We start from the raw sequence: 27,246 nt of genomic DNA on the forward strand, positions 1-27,246 counted from the left end.
CAATCCCTTTTATAATCGTTTTATTTTCTAATTATGTGGGCAGGATTTGGGTGCGGGGCATCACAGTAAATTGACTATCCAATGTATGCGTTTCTGGCAGTGTGATTAATGAATTCATATGCAAACGCTACATATATATATACGACCCTGAAGAAAATTATGCATGTTAACGGCAAGGAGTAGGTTATATAATACGTTTTCTTTTCTTAATAAGCAGAATGTCACGCAACTGTAAGATATCATCTCGTAGATGTCATTTTAGAAAATATTGTGCATAGTTCGATTGGGCTGGAGCATTGCTCCGTTCTATTAATCGGTGGTGTACCAGACTAAGCAAAGTTATGATGGAAGCAATAAAATTGTGTTACTTGAAGGACCTTTTTGCGAGGACGGACGGTGGGCTTTTCTCGAGAGCTCGTTGGCCGGCCAACATGCGCGCTGTGCTACATACAAACAACCCATATGGCTCTATGTGTATACGCACGTGAACTGTCTCATAAGCTTTGTGTAGGTGTCAGTCTAATTACTGTAGTGTGGACACCATAGCAACAATTTCACTATATTCTTTAGAGGGTGTCAGCGAGCAGACACAATATGTAACTTCGTCGTAATCTTTTTCGAATACGAACATACGCATGTTTCATACATAGCTTGTCGAAAATGTATACTTATTTGTTAAAAACTAGTGCGTTGAGCATTGCAGGATGGAGTAGAATCACTAAAATTCATGGACGGTACACTTGAAATATTCAATACGTTAAACTTACTTCCACTCCATAGATCTTTTATTCATAAAAGTATAGTCAGTCCATTTTTAAATTAGCTAACATGAGCCCGAAGTTAAGCCGTAGTTTGTTCCTTTACAATTCTTGAAACAGGCCCCCTGATTGCCTTCGGGGTGTTTTCTAGCAATCCCTCATCAAATCATAAAAGACAATGCAAACGCAATTTACCATATCGGCGTCCTTTGTTTGTAAGAACGAGCCCCAGCATGTTTTCTATTAATTTCTTTAAAATAGAAAGAACACAATGTTCTTATTAATATTAGAAGTAATAACTGTACGAGAGGCCTTAAAGATATTAGGCTACTGGGTTGTCAACCCTATGTACTTTATTTCGGCTTTTGACAGTTTTCACATTAAGAAGCAAAATGACCTTCGACTAACGAACTCTCGGTCATATATGAAGTAACCTATTTCAAATAATTACTTGTTGGGTACGGAGTTAAAATCCTAAAAGCACGCTAGCTTCAGCTATAATAATAAGCTGAAAATGCCTCCTTCCTAAGTATCCTAAGGTTTTTAGGCACAATGGCACTCCATGTGTGTCATAAATGATATTTGACACGTCGGTGCAATACTCTTTAGTGGCTTTTTGTAAGATCAAGTCGAACACGGCTTTCTCTAGGTAAATTGACCTCAAAGCTAGTTCATTGGTTTCACAGAAAGGTCGAAGTTCATATGCAACTGACAAGGTTCGGGCGATTTTCAGTCAACGCGTGGGTTTGTGTGCAATCAATTCCAAAGGAAATAATAAGCTAATTTGGTTTTTGATTATACCGACCTTTTGTTCCTTTTTTTGATAACTTATATGAGAACAACGAAGAGCTCGAGGCGGAATACCTGGCCGAAAATTAAAATATTTGCATAATCGGTTATCTTTTGTAGAATACGATTTAATGGAGATTCCTAATTCGTCTCAGTAAATTAGAAACCTTTTCCATGACTATATCTGGATTCCAATGGCAGGTAACGCGTAAAATTATTCCGCTTAATTGGTACCGCCATCATATGATGTGACGCACGTTACATTTATGAGTTTTACTGAAACAACTTCTCCGGCGCTTCTCTGATGCGACAAGTAACAATGAAAGAGGTCAATAACAAGCATATATGTTTAATTCCAATTGAAGAGGCAGAATCAAATATTTGACGTTATTTCCTGATGAGATTTTCGTTCGATCTGACTGATTTTTGAAAGTTTTGGTTTGCATGGCCGTGTGATCAATAGCACGCCACACATGCAAGTAGAAGAGACATGTCAAACTTCGTAGTTATGTGTATTTATGTGCACGGATTACATAATGATAAATAGTTGTTGCGGCCTGCCTTATCGAGATACGAGCAATAAAATAGGTTGTTGAAACGCCTTAAAGAGACTGAATAGAACTAATGATAAGAACAATCAGCATTTCTCTAAGATATCGCTAAAACCATAGGGAAACTTGCTAACTCGACAAGAAGATATAGGATCGTCGAATTTATCTAACCAGCGGATTGCTGTCATCCGACGGATCCCTTTGTAATAGCCGTCAACTGTGGGAAAAGAGACACACCGAAAAGGTAGCACATCTTCATGACCTTGAGGTAATTTCCCCGAGTGGAGTCATACTGTCATACTGAAAGAAGCGGAATCAGATTGCATCGTCTGACCTCGTACCGATTTAGGTGTTGTCCCATTAAAGGTAATGTAGCGAAGAGCCCAAAGATATGTTCATCACGTCGCCAGCTAGCGGAAAATGGCCAATCGACAGGCTGAGGCTGTGCTGGCCGAGGACTAAGACGATTATTGTGACCGTATTAATAATAAAGATTCGCACGAGTATTGATAATTTATTTAGATGGTTGCGAGGCTGATTTAAAGCACTAAAAAAAGGATAAGCTACACACACAGTAAGAATGTTATCTACAGACATACATACTATACTTTCGTTCACTTATAGCATGAAAACTAGCCTTGAGAATAATTTGGTTATATGGACATCAATAGAACTGGTGGTTTAGTTTTGACGCGTTGAAACATTATCAACAGATAGTAAATAGGGTTATTTATTCACGTGAATTGCGTAATGCTTTTGTGTCATTGGTCGGACTCGAAATAGTAACAACTGTTTTCTTTGACCATAGCCCAAGCCGATTATAAGAGATAGTAACGTGAAAAGAGACTGCATAATTCGTTCAAATAACTTCGTAATAGAAATGATTTTTGCGCACCGCACGACAGGCGACACTTCATCATGAGAACGTAATGAAAACGCGTAGACCGTACGTGCACCGGTTCTGCAATGAAAGCTATATCCGTATGCTAGTTTACAATAGGTATATATTTTGTTCAAAGGTAATGCTTAACGAGACATTCATTTAGCAGATACAAGGAAGAAAAACAAATTGAAAATCTAAGTATAGACCCTGCCACGTCTGGAATTATCAATACTGGCTACTTCGTTGAGGTGCATCGGGCATACGAAAATCATTCCTCTTTCATTATATTTGAACAGCCTTTACTAACAGCAATCAACACACGAACTTCGTGAGGCAAACTGTTTACGTGGCAAGTGATGAATAGGAGAGTTAGACGAGTTTACGAAAAGTGGCGATCTGTCACCGTCTCTTTAATATGGTAGAGAGCCGGTTCAGTCGTAGAAGTTGCATTCAACTCCATTAGACGATTTTTCCTGCAGTTCGTAGTCATCACTCTGCACACGCACGGATCATAGCCGCTGGTCAAATACCTTCTGTTACTGCAAAATAGCAGTAAATGAAACCAAAGGAAATTAATAATACTTTTAGTCGGTTACAGGCCATAGACCGGAAGAAAACGGGGAGCTCTTTTAGCTGGGGAATTGCTAGCCAGTTGTATATTACCGAGTGTCATAGAAGTAAGGCATATCTGGGTTCCGACGCATGTCTCCGCTGTATTGCCTCTTCGTTGCGGTAGGTGACTATACCGTACTAACGTGGTACTAAGTGGCCAAACTCACGCGATTTGATTAAGCTATACGCCATTCATCAAGATTGTGTCCTGCAGCAAGCCTACGGGGAGCGAGAGCCCCGAAGAGTCGTCGGATGAGGTCGCCCTTAAAATGTTCCGTGGACTAAAAAATAGCAGGTGATGCACCAATTAACGAGACAGCCAGGAACAGCCATTGCGGAGCTCTTGAACAATAAAGTAGCGTGGGTTCACTGGCCGATTGTCCTGTAGCACTCGAAAAGGCTGTTAATTATATTTGCTATGATCCATGGGAAGAATCTCATTATAAGTAATGCTAACTATTGGCCTAAAGTAAATGGTGACTAACATTTTTAAACAGATTTCACCGAAGCGTCCTTCGAACATCGTCGACAAGATATTCTGCATCTATTGCAGCACCATATATTAGCTGTAGGCTTCTATTTGCGCTCTTTGAATGGTACAAGGCCAGAACACTACCGAATATTGTACCATTACAAAAACTAAAGAGTACGTTGCTTGAGGTAGCGTGCTTTTCATTCAATCGCACAGTGACTCTCGTGGATGGTGAAATTTAATCGATAACGGTTGATAGTAGGTAGGGATTCTGAATCTAGAAGCTACCGAGATATACGCCGTGCGATCCCATATTGAGTTGTGTCTACGAAATCCCCTAAGCGGCAAGCTTCCTACGTTGCTGCATGGGATTCCAAGCAGAACTGCATTTCATTTTCTTATGCATCTTGCCTATTACAAACCTATCAAAAGAGCTGAGTTTCTGTGGGAAGTGACCAGAACAGACCCAATTTGTTCCCTAAAAAATGTCTTGACTTAATAACTTATTTACTATATATTTACAAATTTTTGTTGAGTGGAAAGGTGAACCCAGATTTTTCCTTTTGCTTTTCGATATTAAACCAAACATGCTAGACCCTAGGTGCAACAAGTGCCTCTTTTTTTTCAAACTTCTAATGTGAGCTTGGTTTTTCGGCATGGCATCTGTTTAAACACTGGATGCAGTTTCCATCAGGATTTCGAAAAAGGTAAACCCATGTTGGCAGGCAGATTTGTTTTGTTACCGGTTAGCTTCTCGTTCCTTCCTGTGAAACGAGTCAGTACAATGGAGATAGTCAATGGTGGCCATTGTCGAACACCTCTATCTAGCTTCGCCGTTTGTTCGCTTCAATCTGCGTAAAAACAAATATCCTCAAAAACCGCTGCACAAATGAATTCAGACGTATTTTTGTAAAGTAGAAAAGCTTATACAGACTTAGCCCATAGCAACAGTAATAAAAAGATCTACGACCCCTGCTTGCCTTGGTTCTAGGCCAGCTGTAAATGGCTCAAACTAATAGATTTCGTTACGATTCAGGTCAAATACCTATTGAATTGTTCCACAAAAAAAAAGCGGGGGGTCGGTTAGGTTGTAATTGTTAGACAATAACATCCGAAAAATCTGCGCGGACGCGATAGTTAAGTAAATGTTGATAAGTAAATTATCTTACATAATTTGTTTTATTGTGCCAACCGTTAGCAGATCAGAACCTTACCCTCGACCACTCACCCTGGAGAGTAAAAATTTCCATAGCGTCAAAAAAAGTTCGCTTCAGTTTTACTTTGCTGTTCTTACTTTTAGTGCGATTGGAAGTTTTAAAGGGCCCCCAATTAAGTTAGGTTTTATTTATTTATTTACCTTTGCTGGCAGTATTCAAATACTTAATACAACATCCCAAGATCAGAGTGAGTCACTATGCGTCACATGGACTATACGAATCTCGTTGAATTTATAAGACCCACACTTTGAGAGAGTTGCCTTAAAGATAGTTCCAGGAAACAACAGGCGACATGGCATCTATCACGATTCACTTCTGCATCTAAGGCACCTACCTGTGTATTAGCTAGGCTCGTGAAAACCTGGCTTCCAACAGAGTTTTTGATGGAACCCATGCACACCAAAGTAAACCAGGATACTTCTTTTTAGCCGATTTTGCCCTTTCTATTCATTTTTCTCCATCGGACCCGAAGCAAAAAAAGCCGTCATCAGTCTCCGTTCCTAAGATAGGTCCTAAAAGTTTCTGTTACTAGGAGCTTGAAGCGACGAGGTAAATCCTCGAACAGCAATCGGATAAAACTCGGTTTGCTAGTTATAGTAAACAATTTTCAATTTTTTATGAGTTTCTCTATTATCGTGATTTAGAGCAATCGATTTATTATAAAAGATCTAAGCATATTTTTCGAAGTTATCATGTGTTTTTTTATTTCGAAAATTACACGTGGTTGGTTTATACGCGCGAGGTTTTTGGTCTGGTGACAAACACAATACGAATCCTGTATGAACAATCTTTGAGTTACTCGAGGGATGTAGTCTATAATACCATTTCATGCACTGCCCTTGAGTACTCTACAAGCCGGTTTATGTAAGAGGCATATTTCGATTATATGAACTTCCCTGTAATCAGGCTAGTTTCAGTATGGTTATACAACAATGTTAGATATAGCTATAATTAGTTTTAATATCAATTATCGTCACTCTAAGATAAGAAAAAAAAATACGAGTTTAGCTAGTAGTTAGTGCCATTTCCCTTTCGTTTGGCTGTGAGTCTCTGTTCATTGATATTTTCATTTTAACACAGATTCGTTAGAAAAAGGGATAAAATTAGTGGTTCGACTACAGAATCTTCGTGTTTTCTTTACTGTCGTTATTGCAACAATAACTTCACTCAGCGGAAAAGCCATAATCTCATTATGTGCTTTTGCAGCTTTTCAGAAATAGGCTCTATCTACCCTATTCCCTAAACACAGCCACTCTCTAGAGCGTAGAGGTATATACAAGTTAGGACCCTCGTTTCTCGAAAATTAGCAAAAGCCGTGTGCTATACCAATTCTTCCCCAGCCTCGGACTCATAACCACAAAGCGAAATAGATAGAGTAGACACTGCGATGCTTTCGTAATGTCTGGTATGCATCAGTTCGTGGCGACTGTTACTGCTGTTGACATGTCTGTTAACCATTTCTGTCGTTCGTGCCATTACCCCTTTGTACCTATGGTAGCGCAGTAGACAACGCATTTGTCTGCTAAACTTAAGGACACGTGCTAGTCTAAATGCAAGTATGAACGTAATCATACTTCGTTTCGTGGAGCCAGTTCGAAAAAATGCCTAATGGTTTGAGTATCAAATGTAAAAAGCTAGGAAAAGAATTACCTTTTTTGCGACTACGCGCCCTTAAATTTAACCAAAGACTCGTACAAGATGACCGAAATTACCTCCGGTGTTTGCTCTTTATATACTGGCAATGGTTGTGTCTTCGTCTAAAATGATAATTCCGTAGCCATTTATTATTTTCCATCTAGGGTTTTTAGAAATGCAATTAAGTACTTGTATATTATACGGGGCCAGTTGTACTCACGTATACAGCTGCGGTGCTTCTTCGAAGTTTCTGGAATACTGAGGCATGCTCGCAGATAGAAATACATAACTCTTTAAGAGGCGGAAAATGTTTTCTCAAGCAGGTAACAAACACACTTCTTAATGCAATACTAACGATGCTCTGGACGAAAAGTTCGAAATATCTGGTAAAAACTTATATATGTTTACGCTTTCGTAGAGAACAACGAATTCCTGCAAAACCGAAAACTTTATTTTGGGTGTCCAGGAAGACTCGGGGTGAACGTTTAAAGCTCGTTTTTGTCAACTTCGTATTAGAGAAATGGAAATTGCATGAGACATTATCCTTGTCAGCTACATAACAGCGCATGCATATGTCAAGCGTGTTGAACAAGCCCTTTCTGCCATTGTCCCGATGTAAATGTGAAGCTTGAAATTTAATACAGATTCCATGCTAAGCGATCTGAAAAAATGAAAAGAAAAATGTATGAAACCAGCCTTATACATTTTAAGATGGCTAGCTTGATCAGAATCTTAAATTCACTGTTTTTTTTTTTGTTTCTGATTCACTGTTTCTGACTTCTCCTTTGAATATTGGCCCGGCGAGATAATGTGTTGGAAAGGAAGCATGTGTTGTAAAACCCCGAATCATTGATGCACATTTACGGAGTTTGTTATTCGATCGAGCCTCTTAGACACAATTATCGCTTCATTCTTCAAACACAGCATCTTCAATTTTTATTCTAATAGCCTACCAGTCATGGAAATATTGTATTTTGTAGAAAAACACACCTATAATAAAGATGGTTTCCTCCATTGCTGGCTGTATCGCATATACAGGTTTATGTATTTATGGGTAGGTTGCTCATAACTTAGGCAAAAATTATGCAGGTAGTACAAATTTTAAAAAGAAATCATAATTTTGGTACTAGCTTCTGTCCAACTAAGTGATAGACGATCTATTAAATTTCAGAGTTTGATAAATCACGACGTACTCGATTTTACATGACATGTGATACTTTTTAGCTGCTGTAGTCTGCGTAAAGCTGCGAAGAAATTACTATACCATAGGGCTTTCATTTCTCACCTCCAGTACTAAGCTTCCTTGCTTTATTGTATCCTGGCGGTTTTGCCGCTTGTTCGAAAATGGCGTGCTCTAGGAAGGTCGCACTAGCTGGCCGTGACACTCGGTCTGAAAGCGGAAACCCTCTCCACGGCAAGCGGCAGTTACCGCTTTGAGGCCCTTTGGCCTGAGGGCCATTGTGCTACTTGCAGTGCGATCAGCTCCCCATACGGGCTCACACAACCGCTCAGATATGTCAGAACAGTTTCGACATCGACATTTGTACATGTTCCACAACTTTTGGGGTAAGAAAGTACCTATTACAGGACCAACAATGCCCTTATCATATTTTATCGACAACCGAAAAAGAAAGCTTTAATAATAACAAAAAAAGTGACCTCTTTATCTCTTACGACAAAAATATTGTGCGATGAAATATATGGATGGTGCACAATGACGTAACATGAAAAATTCAAAAGAGATCTGCTATGTGATCAAGTGTTCGTTTTCCGGCTTTTCAAAGAGGTCGACTAGTGAACGCAGATGGAAGCAAAAATTTACATTGTATTATGCCGGATAGCAAGAGCGACTGAAACGCAAGAAAAGCGCTGGATCTTTTCTCTCAGAAACTTTCGTGGATAGGATTTTTCGCATATAAAGTAATTAGTAACTGGTGCCTCGAATAAATGGCTGAAACGTGTGAGTGACTCATATGGCAACACACTGTGCTACAGTTGACGCAAACGAAAAAGCGTATTAAATAAGCAAAATACCAATTTCGTATAAAATATTCGTATATTATAAGGTAGATATCAATTTTATTACGAGTTTTAGAACTGGTCCCTTTTAAAGGGATGTATCACAGGCACCTGCGCAGGCTAGTTGACGTGGAAACTTCGACGTGACAGCACGTACGCCAATGAGATCTGTAGTTTAACGAGAATTAACGTCAAATGTACATGCGAAAGTTTTTTCTACAAAGTAATAATAATCATCATCATCATCCGTCAAATACAGTTATTGTTATTATAATTACTGTCAAAAAACATCTTTATCGTCATCATCACGGTGTACCAGGCCGCATTTAAGAACACCGAAATCCGTACAGCCTATTATACTACGAAATCACCGGCACAGTCATTTTTCACTGAAGTAATCGATGCGACTTATTCGTAATATTTGTAGATGACGTCAGATACGGTATCCCGAGTTTTGGCTGATCGTTGTAAACGGAAGGTCTGGGCGGCACCGTATTAGTCTGTGGTGTACGATTTGCCCTGTTTCTCGCCGTAGCGCGAGCTCAGTCAAGCTTGCCGACCTCAGGCATTCTACGGCGGATTTTGTAATAGAGATGATTACAATCTTTCTTCTTCGCAAACTGTTTTGTCAAAGCATTTGCGCTCGAAGTGTACGCTGGCAGGCCAAGCTTGCCAGTTGATCTCTATTGCGGGTCCTACGACTATTGTTATCATAATATAAATAAAACTACTACGACATACGGACGTACTAGCGACAGTCACGTCGACGAACGCTACATAACGCTACTGCATAGTGGCATCGTGCCACGAGCCGTCCACGGGCCTAAAAAGCCACGAGTTAAAAACGCGCAAATCTATCGTACCCGCCCAGAGAAGCTTGTTGCTTCAAATTTTCTCTTTTAAAAAGAATCATCGTCGATATGGTTCGTCTCGTTCTGCCATCCGAGTGCAGCTATACACCAACGTGTTATACCTGTCATTCTATATGAACACGCCAAACTGACCTCTGGCAAAGAAAACCGTAGGTTACTTGAGCAACGACCAAAACTAGGTAGATTCAACTATACAAGCTCTTCATAGATTACTAAACTCGAAGAGCCGTCCACAAAGTTACAAACATAGTGGAAAGGACAATACCACCCTCTGTGTGACGATAACGTTGCTGACGGCAATGGCAATTTCGTCTACGGCTTCTCATGAACTCGAGTTCGTCACAGGTAGTTGCTTGTGTCCATCATAATGGTGATGATGGCTATGGTTTTTTGTTAGCAAAAAAAAAAACAGAACGAAATAATAAAGCTACTATGAATCCATTCGGCTAAGGGACTTATTGTATAACTGTATAGAATTCAACTTAGAAGCTGTTGGCACTATTGGACTAACCGATACCAGCGGGTGACTGACTGACTATTCGATATTTATGTGTCGCCGAGTGATCCTTAAACAGGTATAGTTTTTCAGAAAGGTGCTTTATGACATCTGAAGGTCTTGGGTACTAAATTAAGAGGATGATATTGCAGAGATGATGAGTACAACGTCCTGTTGTTTTTGGTTGCGTATACGTACTTCGAGCCGTAAGTTAAGAACGTGTGATAGTTGTTATTGGATATTTTTCCCAAGTCGTATTAGATATGTGTCTTCTTCATATCGAATAAAATAGTGCCACCCTTGTCAATTAGGCTATTTCATCTGAATACCATTCCTGTTTCAATCAGATTTAGTTTTCTATATTCCGCGTATCCATACGCATGACAGCTTCCCTATTGCAAGTGACAACACATCAGGTTTCGTCGCAGGCCTAAAAGGCCAACAGCCGTTACCGCTGACGTTTTGATCTGATGAATGCATTCATGAAACGGTCGATATATCAAGGCTTCCTCGTCCCCCGGAAGACCTTATCCACGTGTATGATTCCATATGGAAAACGAACTCACGCTACATATGATATGCGCACTATGAAGTCTAGCGAGTTTAGCACCCCATAACAAAGTATTCTCCGTTTAGCACGAAAATGCTAGCCCTTTTCAGTTCCTTTGCGATTTCGTATCCTGTGAAAAGGTCTATAAAATCATAACTGGCCATTATTTCACCGAGGTATTTACATGTCATCCGTTACGAGCCGCAGTCTTGATTTCTAGACGTCTACATTGATTTCGTTGATTGGGCACTCTGTCAACGTTTAGTAAACTGCGTAAACAGGAACCACTTTCTTTGTCATGCCTATCGCTCAATTCTATACCTGTCAATTTACATGCTTTGATCCATCGCACACTTGGTACGTTCCTGTTAATTTTTAATCGAAAATTTGTTACGCAGTGACTGTCATTTGCCGCTCCTCAGAGACGATTATTTGCGTATGGTTGTGTCTATCCCTATTTTCCAGTTACTTGGTCAGTTCTGTTTTTGTCGTACTGAAGGGAGGCTTAACGTCGACTTTGAATAAATGCATTATTGCCTCGCACCTCAACGCCAGCCTCAGGGTCTTTCTTCTACCTGTTGCCTGTTTGGCAGAGGAAAGATGACCACACATAGACTTTTACCTGTACAGCCATTTGATTAGAAGCAAGCTCGGCAGACTAATGCAACGAGCCACTATCATCGTGATCTTCGAGTTTTGATCCAATTAAAGCGATGTCAATTCATTGAGCGAAAAAGAAAGGGCCTTTACTAACCGAAGTATCTTTGGAACGTAAAAAAAATATATATACACGTTTCAGTGACGGAAATATACTTGTTCAAAAGCTCAAGAATATTTTAAAAGTTCGGAGTTTGGGGCTAAATAGGCTGTGAAACAGACATTCTTTAATCTTAGTCATCGCCAAAGTGTAGTATTATAAGAGGTAGCGTAATATATAGCGTTCAAAAATAAGTGCTTTGAACTTTTGGAAAAAGCATAAAATTACTTAAAAGAAACGACGATACTGTTATATCTGTACATATAGACTTAAGTTATATATATAATCGAGGGTGCATGTTTAATATTTATGATGTGATTTGCTGGGCCTTCATATTGTGTGGAATGTGATGCCTTTGTAGTTTGAATCATAACGCTGTTTGGGTTGGATTTATAGCCCATTTATATAGCTCTAAGGCAATCGATCTTAGGTGTCCTTTATTAATCAATCTTCGTTGTTAGGTCTGAAGGCTTGAATTCCTTCAGGCAATAAAGTCCACCGAACAGTTTAAATATAACATATGCTTTAAACGAAAAAAATTCCGAATCACTGCCAGCTAGTCAGTGCCACAGGTGTGAATAATGCTAACTTGCTGCTATATACTCTTTACATAATATAGCATCATCGTAATCATTGTCGATTCATCGGGTGCTCATAACCTCGCTGTCTACCGACGCCTATATCAAAATCGCGATGGTTACCCTACGCGAAATAGTTCTATTATCGCGAAGGCTGACCAATACTGATCCGTAGCGCTGGCACCGAAAATTGAAACATGTTGAATTGATTTCTATTCGAATTTCAGATCAGAATAAAGACGGTATTCTGTCGTGGGACGACTTCAATGCTCTCGCTGAGTATTACACAAAGGTTCAAAGGAAAGGCAAACTTGAAAAAGATGTCTACGAGCGCTGGAAGTCTATCCTCGAAAAATGGTGGAATGAACTTACGAGGGACGCTGACTACAACAAGGTGAGATCGAGCAGCAAATCGTTTACTAACGATTCTACCAAATTGCTCTTACTTTCCTTCATCCAGACAAATAATATTACAAAAATACTAAATCCATATATATTTTTCTTAAGACAACGCATCATAAAGCCAACGCTTAAAGTACCTATCGGCTTACGTAATACGTACTGGCCAGTATGAACTTTAGGTGAACCACCATTTTTCTTATCACCCCTATCCAAACTAATCTATTTCGAGGTCAGTAAACGTGAACGTTTTATTATTTTCATCATTTGATCTTCAAGAAAATGATCTAGTTGTTCCGTCATTCATTAAATGATTTTATGATATCGTATGAGTTGCTATCACATGTTAATTTATCCACTGTCATAATGATGATATATTGTAGAATACTTGGTATTCTCCAAACAAAAAACCGTTTAAAAGCAACCATATAGCTCAAGTATGTCCATAGTGACAATTATTTAAGCGTCTATTAGAGATGCAATAACTCCAGTAGTCAATAAATGGCGACAACTAGTTTTGACATATAGGAAGGGCTTAAATCTGTCACGGTTCAATTTGAAAACATTTTTTTTGTATAGAAGAAAGCAAATTATATAATTTTTTTTTTCGTTTTTCGAACTTGAACTACCTCTACAGTTCCCACGGTAGCAGCATGTCTTTAGATTAACTCAGACCTATTTGCATTGAAATCGCTGTCTATCCCTTTAGCTAACTTTTGGGATGTTTGTGACATGATTTCTTCAAAATTTTTTTATGCGATGGTCAGTCTGTTAAGAAGATTCTCAAAAACTGTATAATTTCCTACCTCTCCAGAACTATTGCAGGAACACTTGTCATGCAAACAGCGCGTTTATAGATAGAGATACGTTAACCTCCGCTAATTACGCTATCTAATACGAAAGTGCGCGAACCCTTCAAACATTGTTCTTCTATAAACTAAACTTATGATACCGACATTGCGTTCGTTTATTTCCCACTTTTTAAAATGATTAAAGATGTTTAACAGCTGAACAAACTGTTCGCGATTCCATTCGTGATCGCTGGAGCAAGCATGTCGCTTAGACGCTCTGCGCTTCATGCCTCCCACACCTACAGAATATAAAGTGAAAGTTTTTTTCTGAGCTTGTCTATGTATTTACAGTCGACACACGATGCGCTTCCTTGTCGTTCTTCCCATGTATATAAAATATCAAATAAAGATGTAGAGGCCAGTTCGAAGAGCCACCAATATGGGGAAACTCTTCCCTTCATTTCCCGTCACGCTTTGGAACGCTTGCATGTATACTCTATTGGTTGACGTCCTCATCTCCACTACATGTATCAATAGCTGCGATTATTTATACTAAGAAAGGAAAGACAAAAGCCATAGGAGTACAGCATTCGCCGACACTTGGATGTACAGATCTTCGTCTTATAATATTCCATTAGTTACCACGTGTTAATTTATCATAAATCGCTATTTTTGGCAAATTCATACATTTCAGCAAATATACTCGTTCACCCGTGATTATGTTAGTTTTCATATTTTTTTTCAAAGTTTATTGATAAGCACCAAGTATTTTCCTTGGCACAGGATGTTTAAAATGCAGGTCCGATAACCCCAGATCTCACCGTTTACATTGCCCTCGGGCCGTTAGAAGGACACGTAGCTAGTTTTTTTTTCTAGCGTAGCTATGCATAGCAGGATTGTTATTGACAATCAGCTGCCGTTCGCCTTCAGTGTTTGCAAATAGGTAAACTCAAGACAAATTGAGTGCACTTGACCCCGGCGGGATTTGTTCGGGCATGTTAGGGGGTACGACGGTTGCTGCAGCCATTCGATCGCTTGCCGTTCTAACCAGAGGGTATAACGAAAAATAGATGTTCTGCATTCATGTCTTTGTATTGCCATTCAGTGAATGGTGGCTTGTATTTGTAGTGCTATGCGATCATGCCGATAGCTATTCTCTAAGGTACGAATCGAATTAGATTTTTGCTCTAGCTCAAAGGGTCTGGTAGGTCGTTACGGGACTCTGCTGGTACCATCAGCTCACAAACGCTATAGCTGTACTATCTAGGAAACGAACTGTTATATTCAGACGCCGTTCCGATTTTCCAGCCATTGGGCGATGGGCTGTGCCGGTTTTGCTTGTAAACCACGGGCAGAAAATAACTCCATTAAGGCTGCTATATGCGGGCCAACGGGAACAGTCTTGGTATCAACTTTTAACTTTTCTTATAGGCATACTTCTGAAAGTACAAGGAAGTCCGTGCCCAGGAAGTTCTTTTATTGTCTCTACTTCCGCTAAAATCAACAAATTTTTCCTAAGGTAGTCACTTAGTATAAAAGGACTTGTGATTTTTTACTTGGTCTGTACAGGTGGTGTGCCTGTGTAAGATAACTGGGGGATACTAACAATCGTTATCGCGTCGTAGATATATATCAGATTTTCTCTGGTTTACAATATAAAAATGTACCTATATTATTCTTGCATGTCTGTCGCCGAATTACCAAGCTACAATTATGTAAGGCTCAAATTAGATTAACCAAATGAATTAGTTATCCATGAATCGTGCACCCCCAGCAGCGTGCCAGTCGCTCGCCGAAATTTTAGCTGGGTTCGCTGGTCCTGTTAAAAATGCAGGCCGAATCCGACAAGAAAGTCGGAATTTAAATTTATTATTTAATTATTTGCTTGATAGTTTATTATTCACACCTGTGTCGTTGTTCCAGAAAGCCTGACTGCTAGCATCTGACGATGTGGTAATTTCGAAACGTAGAGTACGATGATGACTATGCGTTTCGCCGTGGGTCTTATTATCTAGGGAAAAGTGGTCATTGGAAGAGCTAATGGCCTCGAGCCAAAAAATTTTGAACGTTGTACGCTTTACCCTTAAAGTAATTGATTTTACTATTTGGTCAATATTTGTGCTCCCCTTAGCAGTCGTAGTGTACTCTGGACTATTTCGGCACAAACTAGAGTTATATATGAAATATTTCTTAATTCTATTCAAATAGTCCTCTTGTTGTGTTAGGAATCGAGCAGTACTTACTTTATTATTAGACAGATTTGCGTTTGCAAAGATGATTAGGCGGAGTCGTCGCCTTCGTATTCGAACGTTACATAGAGACCTTTTAGCTTTAAAAAACGGATTGTCCTAACGCTTAACTAGTTTGTCTTGGTCGTCTTGGGAAACTAGTTAATGGTTATTGTGAAAATGGTCCAGCGTATCGTATCCTTTGTTAAATTTAGCTGGAAACGACTGTAACATGGGGTTTATCGTCTTGTTCGGCATTGACACCCACTTTCTATCGTCGCCGGCATATCAACGCCCTGTGGAAACTTTTGATTGAAATCTCAGTTCGAATTAAGGACAGACGCCTATCGAAGTGGGTCGAGTTTAGTTATTGTTACTTGCCATAAACTTGATTTTATACTGTGTCTTAATGATTATTTGTATTTTCATTTTTCGATTCTCAGTTGCTTTTGTCATGAAAGACTCACGGCCCTTTGCCTTTAAAGAGTGTTTGCGTGCGTAACAAACGCAGGTCAAGTATGCAGAGATGATCTAGAACCTTCAAAGGGATTCGCAAAAAACGACAGAAATCGCGTTTGACTAGTCAAAAGACACCTGATAATCGCACTTATTTTTCCTTTATGCTTCGCCGGCCGTTCTCAGGATTGTCCGCAATAAAACCACCGTTCCTAAATAGGCGCCAACCCGTTGTTTCGTAGCACCAAGAGTCTCAGAGTTGCTTCCCTTGTCCCACAGTAAACAAAAGTGGCTCCATTCAGATCGTAAATGCCATATCTCTATGTCTCTTCTATGATATGATACGGTCCTCGGGGCGTCACCTATGATATTATCGTTACCTTAGCTGTATAAGGAATACTTATATACCTAGGGATAATTTTGACGCAAGTAAACACCATACGCTAAAGTGGCTGAATAAAATTGAACATGAAAGAGCTGGGGCTCAAGTAACGGGTATAGTACTTGTTCAGGCCGACCCCCTTGTTTCTCAGAGCCACTGAACAGACTGCCCCAGAAAATGGCAAAGCACTTATTTAGGTCTGTGCTTGTCCTATACTGTCGTCACAGTTTAGAAGATTCGCGTTCTTCAATCAACAGCGTATTGCATCTAAAGAAATTTCGACGCCTTGGCTATCTTATACCGCATTTGAGTGTGTTAACACTAGTTTTCAAATAATATACAGATAGGTATTTTAACCGGACATAGATGAACAGCTAGGAAACTTCGGGAACTTAATAAAGTTGGTTAGCTACATAGACGAAAGATGCTAAGGACGACTGCGTTCTCGCCAAAAATGGTCAGTTCGTATTTGTGTGTATACTTCCAAAAATCCATGTGCCTATACAACATAAAAATTCACTTTATTACTTTTTAAAAATCTACCTTTTCTTTCCAATACAATGATGCAGATATAAGGCTACTTATTTTAGTGCCACAACGAGCTTTGCTCCCGTTGACAGGCGAAGCAGTCTACCTGAAACCAGTGCTGTAATAACTACGCAATTTAACTAATTTCCCGTGACATATGACAATGGCAGCCTCCATAGAAGTTGCCTGTAACGAACAAAATTCCACTAGTAAAATATAGATAAAGGACGGGCTTCATAGTAAACCGTTCCCAAACCAAAAAAAGTCCCCAAACTGAGAAAACGTGGCAGAACATTTAAATACTGTAAGATGGAGTACATTCAGAATCAAAGTTCTCAAATACTTCGCATCAGAGAAAGATTGCTGTGTGAAACGCGGCCATTGCACTCGTTATTGGCGGCTGCTTTCAGCTCGAAGGATCAGCTCGAAAACTTGTTCGTTTTAACTTGAGTAGTCAAATAGCGAGTCGTCGGTAATTTCGATGCTACGTCCACTTTGAGATGAATGATTAAAGAATGGCGTTACTTGCGCCTTCGACTGCTGTTGCTCCATAATAAAAGATAATATGTGAAGAGTCAACGTTTGTATGCCTGGTCAACAGTAGAACCGAAGAAAAATTGAATCTAATACAAGATTCCGTCCATAGGCAAGCCGCTTTTCTGCTAAAGTAGTACATTTTCCGGACCAATCTACAATTTTATTTTCAAGCCTATGCTGAACTTGGCCAGCTTATTACATGAAGCAATGACGGAAGGACGCTACGAACCCCAGCGCACACCCCACAGCTTTCGTAGTAATGTTTATATCACTCCGCAGCTGTGAGTTATAAGACATTTCGAGGATAACCCAAGGACCCAAAACAAGCACATTAGTAACTGCATGCGTCAACATTACAGTTCCGTCCATTGAAATAGCTACAGATCGGGCGCTATATTTTACATAGACAGAGAAACTATCGAGCGAACATTCCTACGTCCTGCGCACGATTCGAACTAACAATGCCGATAGGGTTCTTGATGGTAGTGGACTAAGCTGGGTTCTGCTGACTTTTCCAAGCAAAACAAAAAGCCCACAGCCGGACCTCGTTGCAATGTAAAGCCGTTAGCGTCACCTAACTAAGCCTTCCGTTGACCCACTAAGCCATCCCATCAAAGCTCCTAACCCAATTGAGTGGCCTATATAACCTGCTTCACGCTAGTCGATTTTTCTTACTAGCGCGTAGGTATATATATATATATATATGTACGCGTGTCATAAATTAAAGGGTCGAATAAATCATCATTATGATTAAAGCTGAAAAACTATAAATCTATGCAAAGTCATATCAATATATGTATTACGGATCACTGGCTAGTTTTCTGTTGACTATAATCCTTGTCAGCACACCGTTTCGAATCAAGTCATCGGTGTTTTGCGAATGTATCGATCCATTTTCCTATGAAAAAGGTTCGTTACGTAGTAACGTTCGAGAAAACGCGAACCGCAAGCTAGACCTAATTTTCGTTGGAAGGTACCATCGATTGTCGTTCTACAATAGTTACCGGTAACAATCTCGTTTTTTTATAAAATATCTTAAGCTCAAATATTAACCAAGTTTGTGCGGTTGTCCTATTACAGGACACTGTCGTGGAATTTGACGAATGGATCAGATATTTCAAGACAATGGGCGAAACGACAAAAGAATTCAAAGACTTGCCGGATTTTTTGCAGAAATACGCTCAACTTTTGTTTATGATCATGGACGCCAATAAAGATGGTCTTTTTTGCATTAAGGACTATAAAAAATATCTTAAAGGTTTAAATCTGAGCATTGACCATGTCGAAGAGCAATTCGACTTTATGCTTGATGTAAGTATCCGTTCAGATGGTGTAGATATTTGTGGAGGACAGCGTGGATGTTAACTAATAAGGGATTACGCATGAACCGTCACCAACATACTAAACCCAATATACGCATCGAATCCACCAACACACGTATATTATTGTTGTATAAAACTTATTATATAAATATATATATATATATGTATGTATATATGCCATTCTAAGAATGGGTTTTGCTAGCCGAAAGGGTCCGCCTGATGTGTTTAGACACGTTGGTCAGTAGTTCCTTTGCTTTGTCGTGAACAAGCTTGTTTGCTAAGATTCATCAATATGAAACACATCAACCTCGGTGAAAGCTATTATATATTTATATCTATATTTATAATATATGTGTTATATATTATAAGAACTAGAGATATATGTATTAAGGAGATGATGCCTTTTATCGTAAAGCCGAGTGAGGTTTCTGATCGATACCAATGCCAGTTCCCGTGCGCTGCTTGGCGGTGGGTTGATTTTAATCGTTCAATGCTGATTTAGCGCACATCAAATACACTTACGACGCTTTAGGTGTTATTAAATGCATTCGATAGCATAGATTATGGAGTGTTATGAAAGTAGACAGCAACTTGTATAATCCGTATGTACAAAACGACGAGGAACTATATCGGAGGTTCGGCAAAAGCCTGGATCATCGCATTATAGTAATACGCCTTTGACGTGATAGCCCAGGTTTCGGTTGTGTCTCAATCAATAGTTTTTTGTTTGGGGTTCAATTTAAGATAGATGCCACGCAGCTACCAAGCACAACATCTCAAGCATCCTAGCCGTCAGCGAATATATTTTTTCCTTCAATTTTCACGATCGGGTAACATGATTATTAGATAATGCCAATAAACACATCGTAGCATATTTTTAGTAGGTAAATTCTACGCTCAATTCACTTTCTGGGCTTTTACCCAGAAGCCCATCCAAAAAAAAAGAACAGTGCCTGCGGGCTTCTAGGCTAAACAGTATTTTGCTTGTCAGCAGACATTTGTAAGGTTTTCAAGAGGAAGTTATACGGTTCCATAAAGATCGTTTCTAAGAACGCTTTAAAGGATCCTTTATGGCGCCTTGATTAATATTGAGTGCGTATTTATATTAAGCTTGAACGAGCCAAAAATGTTGCCCCTATATATATATATATATATATATATACATTAAGAGACGCCGGTGTGCCTGGATAAGTAACAAACTTCTTTGATAAATCGTTACGATGACTAACGAATAAACGTTTAAATATGCAATAGAGCGGTAAATAGGGTGGCTTTGTTTAGAAATCTCTTGGGTTCTAGTGAAGCTCATTGCCGCACTGCCTAGCATCAGCTCGATAAATATCATTCTATCTCATCAGATTTGACGTCCGCATGATATAAGGGTCTTATGGAAGTGAAAATGCTGCTATATTACAATATAGAATTAACTTGAAAAGACTGTAAGCCTAGATTACTTAAATTAAGTTTATTCACTCAACACCGATACATTTCAATCATATGAAGCTCGATCGCAATTCTATTATAAGTCAACGCCATATACGCCAACTTGATTCATAATTTCAATCCAAACTGCGAAATCGCCGCTTATTAACGTATCGCGCATCCTTTCATTGTCTTCCTTTTTCATCTCTTTTCATTGAGTTGATTCGATCACTTTCAGGAGGTAGACAAAGCCAATGATAGGGCCATGCCGTTGGATAGTTTCCGAGCTCGAATGTACGAATACTGGACGAAGGACGACACGAACATCAAGGGCAAATTTTTGTTCGGCCCTTTCGAGACTGAGGATCTCACCACGCTCGAGGCGAAGACTAAGAAGAAGTAAAAGGGCAGTTCTACAGGTGCTAACTTATGTCGACGATTAGGTATTTCGGTAGACCTTTAAGGTTTTTCGTACAGATAAATCGTTACTGCCTAATTGATGGGAGAAATTACTGAAATGATGCCGGTTGAACCGAAAACAGAAAGGAATATCGATAAGATATAATTCGTCACTGACCTGATCGGTGCCATTGAATTACAGAGTAAATAAGGAACTAGCAAATAATATATGAACCAAATTAACATTAAATATAAAAATAATTTTGCGAGTCTGAGCATTTGATTAAGAATACGAGCAAAGAGTTCACTACGGGGTGCTATTTTGTATCGTTATAATATTCTAAAACGTTACTATAATAAAAATGCCTAACATTATCTCTCAAGTGTATCAGAGCTTATAATCCAGATTTGAAGCGTTAAAATAGCAAATTTAACCCTGATATAGTTTTCGACCGATCGCTCTGGGGTATCAGACTGAATAAGATAATAATGTCATACATGTGTAATATATATCATCCATAAACGTCGATGCGATGAACGGTTTCTTATGGACACTGGCAATATGTTAAAACAATACAGTATGGCTACCATGGATCGATTAAATACCAAACAATGAGAGATACCTGCTCTGTCGGAGGCAGACGCGTTTTAATGTTGTCCACGACTATTTGTTGCGCGTTTGCAAAAAGCTAGTACCGCCGTTCTGCTGGCGCCATTGGTGTTACTTCGATCCCATGTTTATGTCACAGTTATTGTCGTCATTCGCATTACTGCATATGTCAAAATTCGTTATAGCAACATCTAAAACCTGCAGCTATTTGAAATAGCTTTACAAACGAAAGGTAGCACGGTGCGAAACGTTTCCCCTCTAAAAATAAGCCTCCTTTTAGGCACTACACTCAGGCTGCAGGTTGCAAACAATGGAGTTTCATTTCAGATTTAACATTTTGGTAATAAACCTATGTCACTCTTCACAAATATAAAATTAGCTACGCTCACAATGAAACAAACTGCAACAACTGATGCGGTGCTGTTCCAGCAGCTCTGACAGATTGTGCGAAGTTTTTCAAATAGAAACAATTAACAACCTAAAATAGTACGTACTTGAGATTATTTACTATATATATATATATATATAAGCTGTTTAAATATAAGGCGACTGTCAAGGGTCACTTACGTCGTTCACAGCGAGCTCAAGAGCGGGTTTAGCGATACGGAAATCGAAGCTTCGACGTAGGCCTTTGCTTGTAATAAAGATTGATACAATCCTGGCAACAAACCGGTTATCTATAGGGTCATGGAATCGGCTATCCTCCTTCCATTTGATTTCGTGCTGAATCGTTCCCAGTGCTTGCGGATCTTCGATAGAGGTCTCATCTATCGAATTATCACTGGTGTTCACTGTTACTTGATTCATCTGAAAGGATACAGTGGGAAAATTATAGACAGATTTATAGACAGCTAACACGCATTTATAGACAATGGACATCATGTGTGACGCACCGATCAGACTACGTAATCAATCTGCACACTTTCAGATCATATTCGGAATTGACACTTGAGTCTTGTACTTTATGGAAATGCCTTGTTAGGTACTCTATGAAACAGAAGGTCAGAGAAGATCTCAAGCAGAGCCGAAAACTAGGTCCGCGGTTTTGAGTAACTAAATAAGTGAAATATACATTTGAAACAGTTGTTCTAGCCAAAACGTAAAGGTCAATCAAGGTCGCTAAAAATGTTATAAAATTTTGCCTTATTCATGTAGTTTGTACGGTATCACACCGAAGCGTATGTGACCATACGCATATAGTCACTATATGCTAGCTTAAGTAAAGTCAATGGTCAACGCTTCATTCGACGGTAAACGAGATATTATGCAGTCGCTGAGAGGGGGCTCGCTTACACAAGAAAAACTTTTATAACACGCTCATAGATTCATCTCTATGGAGACGTATCAGTGACAATTTCCTCGAAAATCAAGTTCTTTGTTTCAAGGTCGCTACGAATCGATTCATTCTCGCTGACAGGGTACTCGGCAGGAAGGTACTATATTTCTGAGACGGTACACGAAAAATGGCAGAACACCCGCTCCGAAGTACTGATATTCTCCAACGTTCGTTTATTTCTGCTACCTAATTAGAGACACGGGACCCTCCTCTAACGCTTTTACGCTGGTCTAATGGTTCCATGAGAATGTCATGGTTCGAGGTGAGCGCACGGCTCGAGAACGACAACCAGACGCCGAAGATTCAGGACGTGGAGAAACCATCTGCTCTAGTCTCTACTCAGGTAATGCCGTCTCGGTATAGCCTGTAACACAGTGGGCATGAAGGGAGCAATAGATACATGATTCCGACATAATGTTTAGGAACGGTAGGCAAACAAAAAAAAGCCACAAGGGAAGCCGCGATGTGTAGTTTTTCGAAGCGATCCACTTTAGACCATATCTCACTTGAAATCAATAATTATTGCATCGTTCTATACTATTTACGGATAAATACAAGTAGAACAATGTTATTTTAATGTCGGTTCTTCAATCGTTGGCTGCGCTCGAACGTCCGCGAAATCTGAAACAATTAGCTATTAACATTGAAATAATACTATCCACGCTTGTTTTTGACGATGGTGGCAGGAAATGTGCCGCCTTATGATAAGGATATGGCGGCGCTTCACTTACATCAAAATCAAGTTTCTTTCGGCTTGAAGATTTGGCCTACCAGTCCAGAGAATCAATATATAGGCGATTTGTCAAGTGAGACACACAGACATATCCTTGAAAGCGAAAACGACTTCATACGATGTTAATTAAATGTATTTTGTTTATACTTAACAAATAATATTTTATACCGACGCACTTGGACGCGTCCCACATTTCAAAGAGGATGCCAAAAAATCGGCCCGGCTGATACACTATAGATCCAATAAAAGGCTGGACGTTTCTTATTGGATTAGCACGTTTCCGTATAATATACAGCGCTTCCTTCATCTGCTGCCCGCATAAGGCCAGTGGATGGAACTAGTGACTGTTACGGGCACGACTGAATACTTTTAATGCTCTGTCTAGTGAAGATTTAGATTTTCGATGTCCTTCTTGGCTAGTACAATTATGTACATGGGGTAAACAAAATCGGAAATGAAAATCAATTTATCTCAAATGGAGTATATAAACATTTTCAGTCTGCAGTTGTTCTTATACGTGTAAAAGACGCTTCTTAGATTGATTGGCTGGAAGAGAGTCTTACTATAATTAAGGCTAACTCTCATTGACTGAAATTTATGATGCGAGAGAGCGCGTAGAGTATTAAGTCGTATTAGTAGATCATAGACCCTTGCATTACAACTTGGTTCGTCGTGAAATAGCACGTAATTTTTTTAAGTATTTGTTTCGAAATGTATTCTGCATGTACTGGTCCTATATGCAATTTTCTGCAACTGTTCGGAAACGCCTTGTTTTTACAGCATTTAGGCGTGATACCCAGCTGAAAAGCTCTCAAGCTATCTAGACTCTACATTGTTATTGTTTCTGCATTTGCTACGGAAGTGTCCTTATCATTTTTTCCGTTTAATTCAGTTGTTTTGTTTTCCCCTGCAACGCACTCCTCTGCAGTTCCGTGTAAATCATATGTAGAAATAAGTCATAAAACTAAAAGCTATAGGCTTTTCAGCTCGACTTAAAAGAACCGTTGGGTCTAAATAGTTCCTTCATGTGACTCATAAGGTAACGGCTCGTGAGTGCGACAGTCAACCACTTCATGTATTACCCTTCTGTTATATTTCACTTTGATACAGCTTGGTTAAGGGAATACCGTGCCTCTAAATATATATACACTCTATATTACATGGTTACACATAGAGTGTAACCATGTAATATAGAGTAACTAACCAAATGGAGTGCAACACAGGTTGAGAAGTTACAATATTAATGCTTAAACACTGTGACACGGTACTATCGTGGTCATCACAACGATGGAATCTAGTGACGCAATTACGTCTGAAACAGCTTCAACGAAGCAGTCTCCGCTGACCTCTTGCGCAGGATCTTAAGACCTAACCAGCGGTTATAGCACAGCTCAAATATGTGGACGCGTCGTATTTCCTTTATAGGTTCTGCTTGTCTGCAGGTGTTTGAACTAGGCATAGACTTCGTAATAAACGGTTGACAGAAATGGAGGTAACGGCGACCAAAAAGGAGGTGACATATGGCGCCTTTCTCACAGGAGATTAATTTTACGTTAATTGCTTGCTAAGTTGCAAAAATCAAGCTTAGGTTAAACGCTAGTTCTGTTGCTATGAAGCAGTTTGCTTTACGCTTAATGGCAATAAGAGCCCGGTTTCTGTGACCATGATGCCACAAGACAGATTAGCATGGACGAGGAATACACGTAGGACATAGAGGCTACACGATACACGTCTCTCGTCCTACGCAAGCTACGCCGTGCGCAACGCAGATGTAATTATAGGCAGGATAGGACACTGAAACGGAAGGTTTACGAGGTGTTTCTGTGGGATTATGAAATCGTCCGTCTTTGAAATCATGAATAGGAAGGAAGAGTATCAGTATGCAAGGGAGCAGGTGGCTTTCGGGCAACTGCGCTTAAAAATCTGGTGGTTCTGGCGGTAACACAGAAGGAAGCCTCGCTTAGATGCTTTTAACATCGTTGACACTAGAACAAGTATATCTTTATGAGTGATTATTTTCTCAGATCATATTTTTACAACTGCTCTATTTTGACCTATATTATTTAATTGTAGAATTTAAACGCTGAATAAGAATTAACATATAAACAGGCAAGCTTTTAAAGTGAATCATTTAATTAACGTGGCGTTTAATAGCGGCCGCTCTTTGGGGCGTATCAGGCGATCCGCCGTATTATCAACAGAAGATTCAAATTGGTTCGAAGTGAAGCATAAAAGAAAGAAATTGGAAATAAGTTATGAATAGTAGGTCTCGGCGAAAATAGTTTCAACCGTTGAGGCTGAACCAAGCACTCTGGGCGAAATGGGCTTTTCGCTGGCTCCCCTAGGTAAAATTATCGCTGAAACCCATTGAGAAAACATCTTTTAAGTGAATCAATAATGCAATTAAAAAGGTTTTTTTTTCTGATAATTATTGATATTACACTTTTAATTATTATTTACTCGTTCTACCTAAAATAAGTTGCGCATTCCTCCTCTGACCGAGATAATTTTATCATGTTCTGCTTTATTTGCCCATAGACCTCTTTCTCTTAGCTGTTTTTTGTGCAGCAGGGTAGTCGGAAAAGGTTAAGCGCTTTTAGAAATAGAATCGTGACAAATAGCAACTACAGAAAAAATGCTTCGGTGAAATACAGATCGAATACTTTTCAAATGATTTCTTAAAAAAACACGATTTTTTTCTACGAACGTCTGCTGCTTTCTGGGCTCCAAGGGATGATCGCACATAACCCAGAGGCATTGGGTAAAGCTTACGATTCGACGAATTTATATTACGATTTATTTATATTATACGAGCGTAAACATATAGAATACGTTTTTAAGTTTTCTACCCAGATATTTAGTTATTTGTTTTCAAAAATATTTTCTTTTGACTGCAGGCTACATCTTGGGCCCCTAGTGCAGTGCGACACTGGGGACATTATCTCGTTACCCTAACGCACGAAGTTTCCATTAACTTCCAGTGCCAGCGCTCATAGGCAGAATTCTGTATCTTCGGTTTGTAGCCGGTAGAACCAAATACAACCTGCAAGTCCAGCCTTATAAATCGATACGCAAATAAATCGACAAAGTGCTCTAAAGGATAAATAAAGAAAAAATAAATCGGTTCTAAGATGGTTATCCTAAGAGCTCGGCGCACTTCAGTGTGATCCGTGCCATTTACTCACAGTATTGCCCTACCCAGTTCGTTGGGTGAAAATAATAGAACGTGTAGTCATCTGTATCTATCGAGAAGGCAGACATCTAAGATTCATGTGATAAATTTTAAATGATGCCAAATTGGTCGCAATGGCTTGACTCGTACTGCCATCGCCAATGTACGAAGAAATGCAATAATGAAAAAAAGTATAATAATTGACTTCGTTGATTAATTTTTAAGCACAAAACCGCCTTAATACGTTGGCTCGTTGCTTCTTGAAGCAGTGCGATAAACTTCAGCGAAATGGGCTATCTACATGTCTGTTTTCTTCCATTTTGGTTGAAATGTTTTTCTTTCTCAGATCCCATTTCGCGCATCTGCATATATGCACGTGCTATTTCAACCCATTTTTTTTATCAATGTTGTTGAAAATAGTCTTCATTTGATGCGATTCTTCTTAATTTCACCTACCTAGAGCTGTTTGTGAGGTAACTAAATGGCTACTTTTGCTGATCATTTTTTTATTTTTGATTTTAATTGTAAATTTTTTTCTTACAGGAGGCGAACTATGCGCCTGTACCGTTGATTATCTCATAACTGCCCTTTCCATTATGTAGGTAGGTCTTTGTCCCAATACTTACCTTACTACCAGGTTTGGTCGTTCGAGCCAGCGGCTCTTATCCATTTTTAAGTGTATAACTATCGTACCGGGTGACTTTGTGTAGAGGTTTTCTGCTTGTCTCTACACAGGAAATGC

At 39.3% G+C, this 27,246-nt stretch overlaps 2 protein-coding genes across 5 annotated transcripts in view; one reads left to right on the plus strand and one right to left on the minus strand.

Annotated features, from left to right (window-relative positions):
• Nucleotides 1-27,246, minus strand: part of LOC111251887 (atrial natriuretic peptide receptor 1-like) — a 149,357-nt gene that overhangs the window by 79,875 nt on the left and 42,236 nt on the right. For all 3 annotated transcript variants that reach the window (XM_086990051.1, XM_022808976.2, XM_086990050.1), the window contains one exon: nucleotides 21,831-22,070. In XM_086990051.1, the coding sequence (XP_086846177.1) occupies nucleotides 21,831-22,070 (240 nt within the window). The remainder of the gene's footprint in view (nucleotides 1-21,830; nucleotides 22,071-27,246) is intronic.
• On the plus strand, nucleotides 8,355-21,752 carry LOC111251889 (sarcoplasmic calcium-binding proteins I, III, and IV-like). Of its 2 annotated transcripts, none has more exons than XM_022808989.2 (4): nucleotides 8,355-8,483; nucleotides 12,417-12,583; nucleotides 18,591-18,821; nucleotides 20,493-21,752. In XM_022808989.2, the coding sequence occupies exons 1-4, from the start codon at nucleotides 8,432-8,434 to the stop codon at nucleotides 20,655-20,657; spliced, it is 615 nt and encodes a 204-aa protein (XP_022664724.1). In that variant the 5' UTR covers nucleotides 8,355-8,431; the 3' UTR covers nucleotides 20,658-21,752. The 2 variants fall into 2 exon arrangements, with proteins under 2 accessions (XP_022664724.1, XP_086846206.1); XM_086990080.1 differs by lacking the exon at nucleotides 8,355-8,483 and adding an exon at nucleotides 8,850-8,877.

Source organism: Varroa destructor, unplaced genomic scaffold, assembly GCF_002443255.2.
Source record: "Varroa destructor unplaced genomic scaffold, Vdes_3.0 BEIS01000005.1, whole genome shotgun sequence".
In the NCBI taxonomy this organism is placed as follows: domain Eukaryota; kingdom Metazoa; phylum Arthropoda; class Arachnida; order Mesostigmata; family Varroidae; genus Varroa; species Varroa destructor.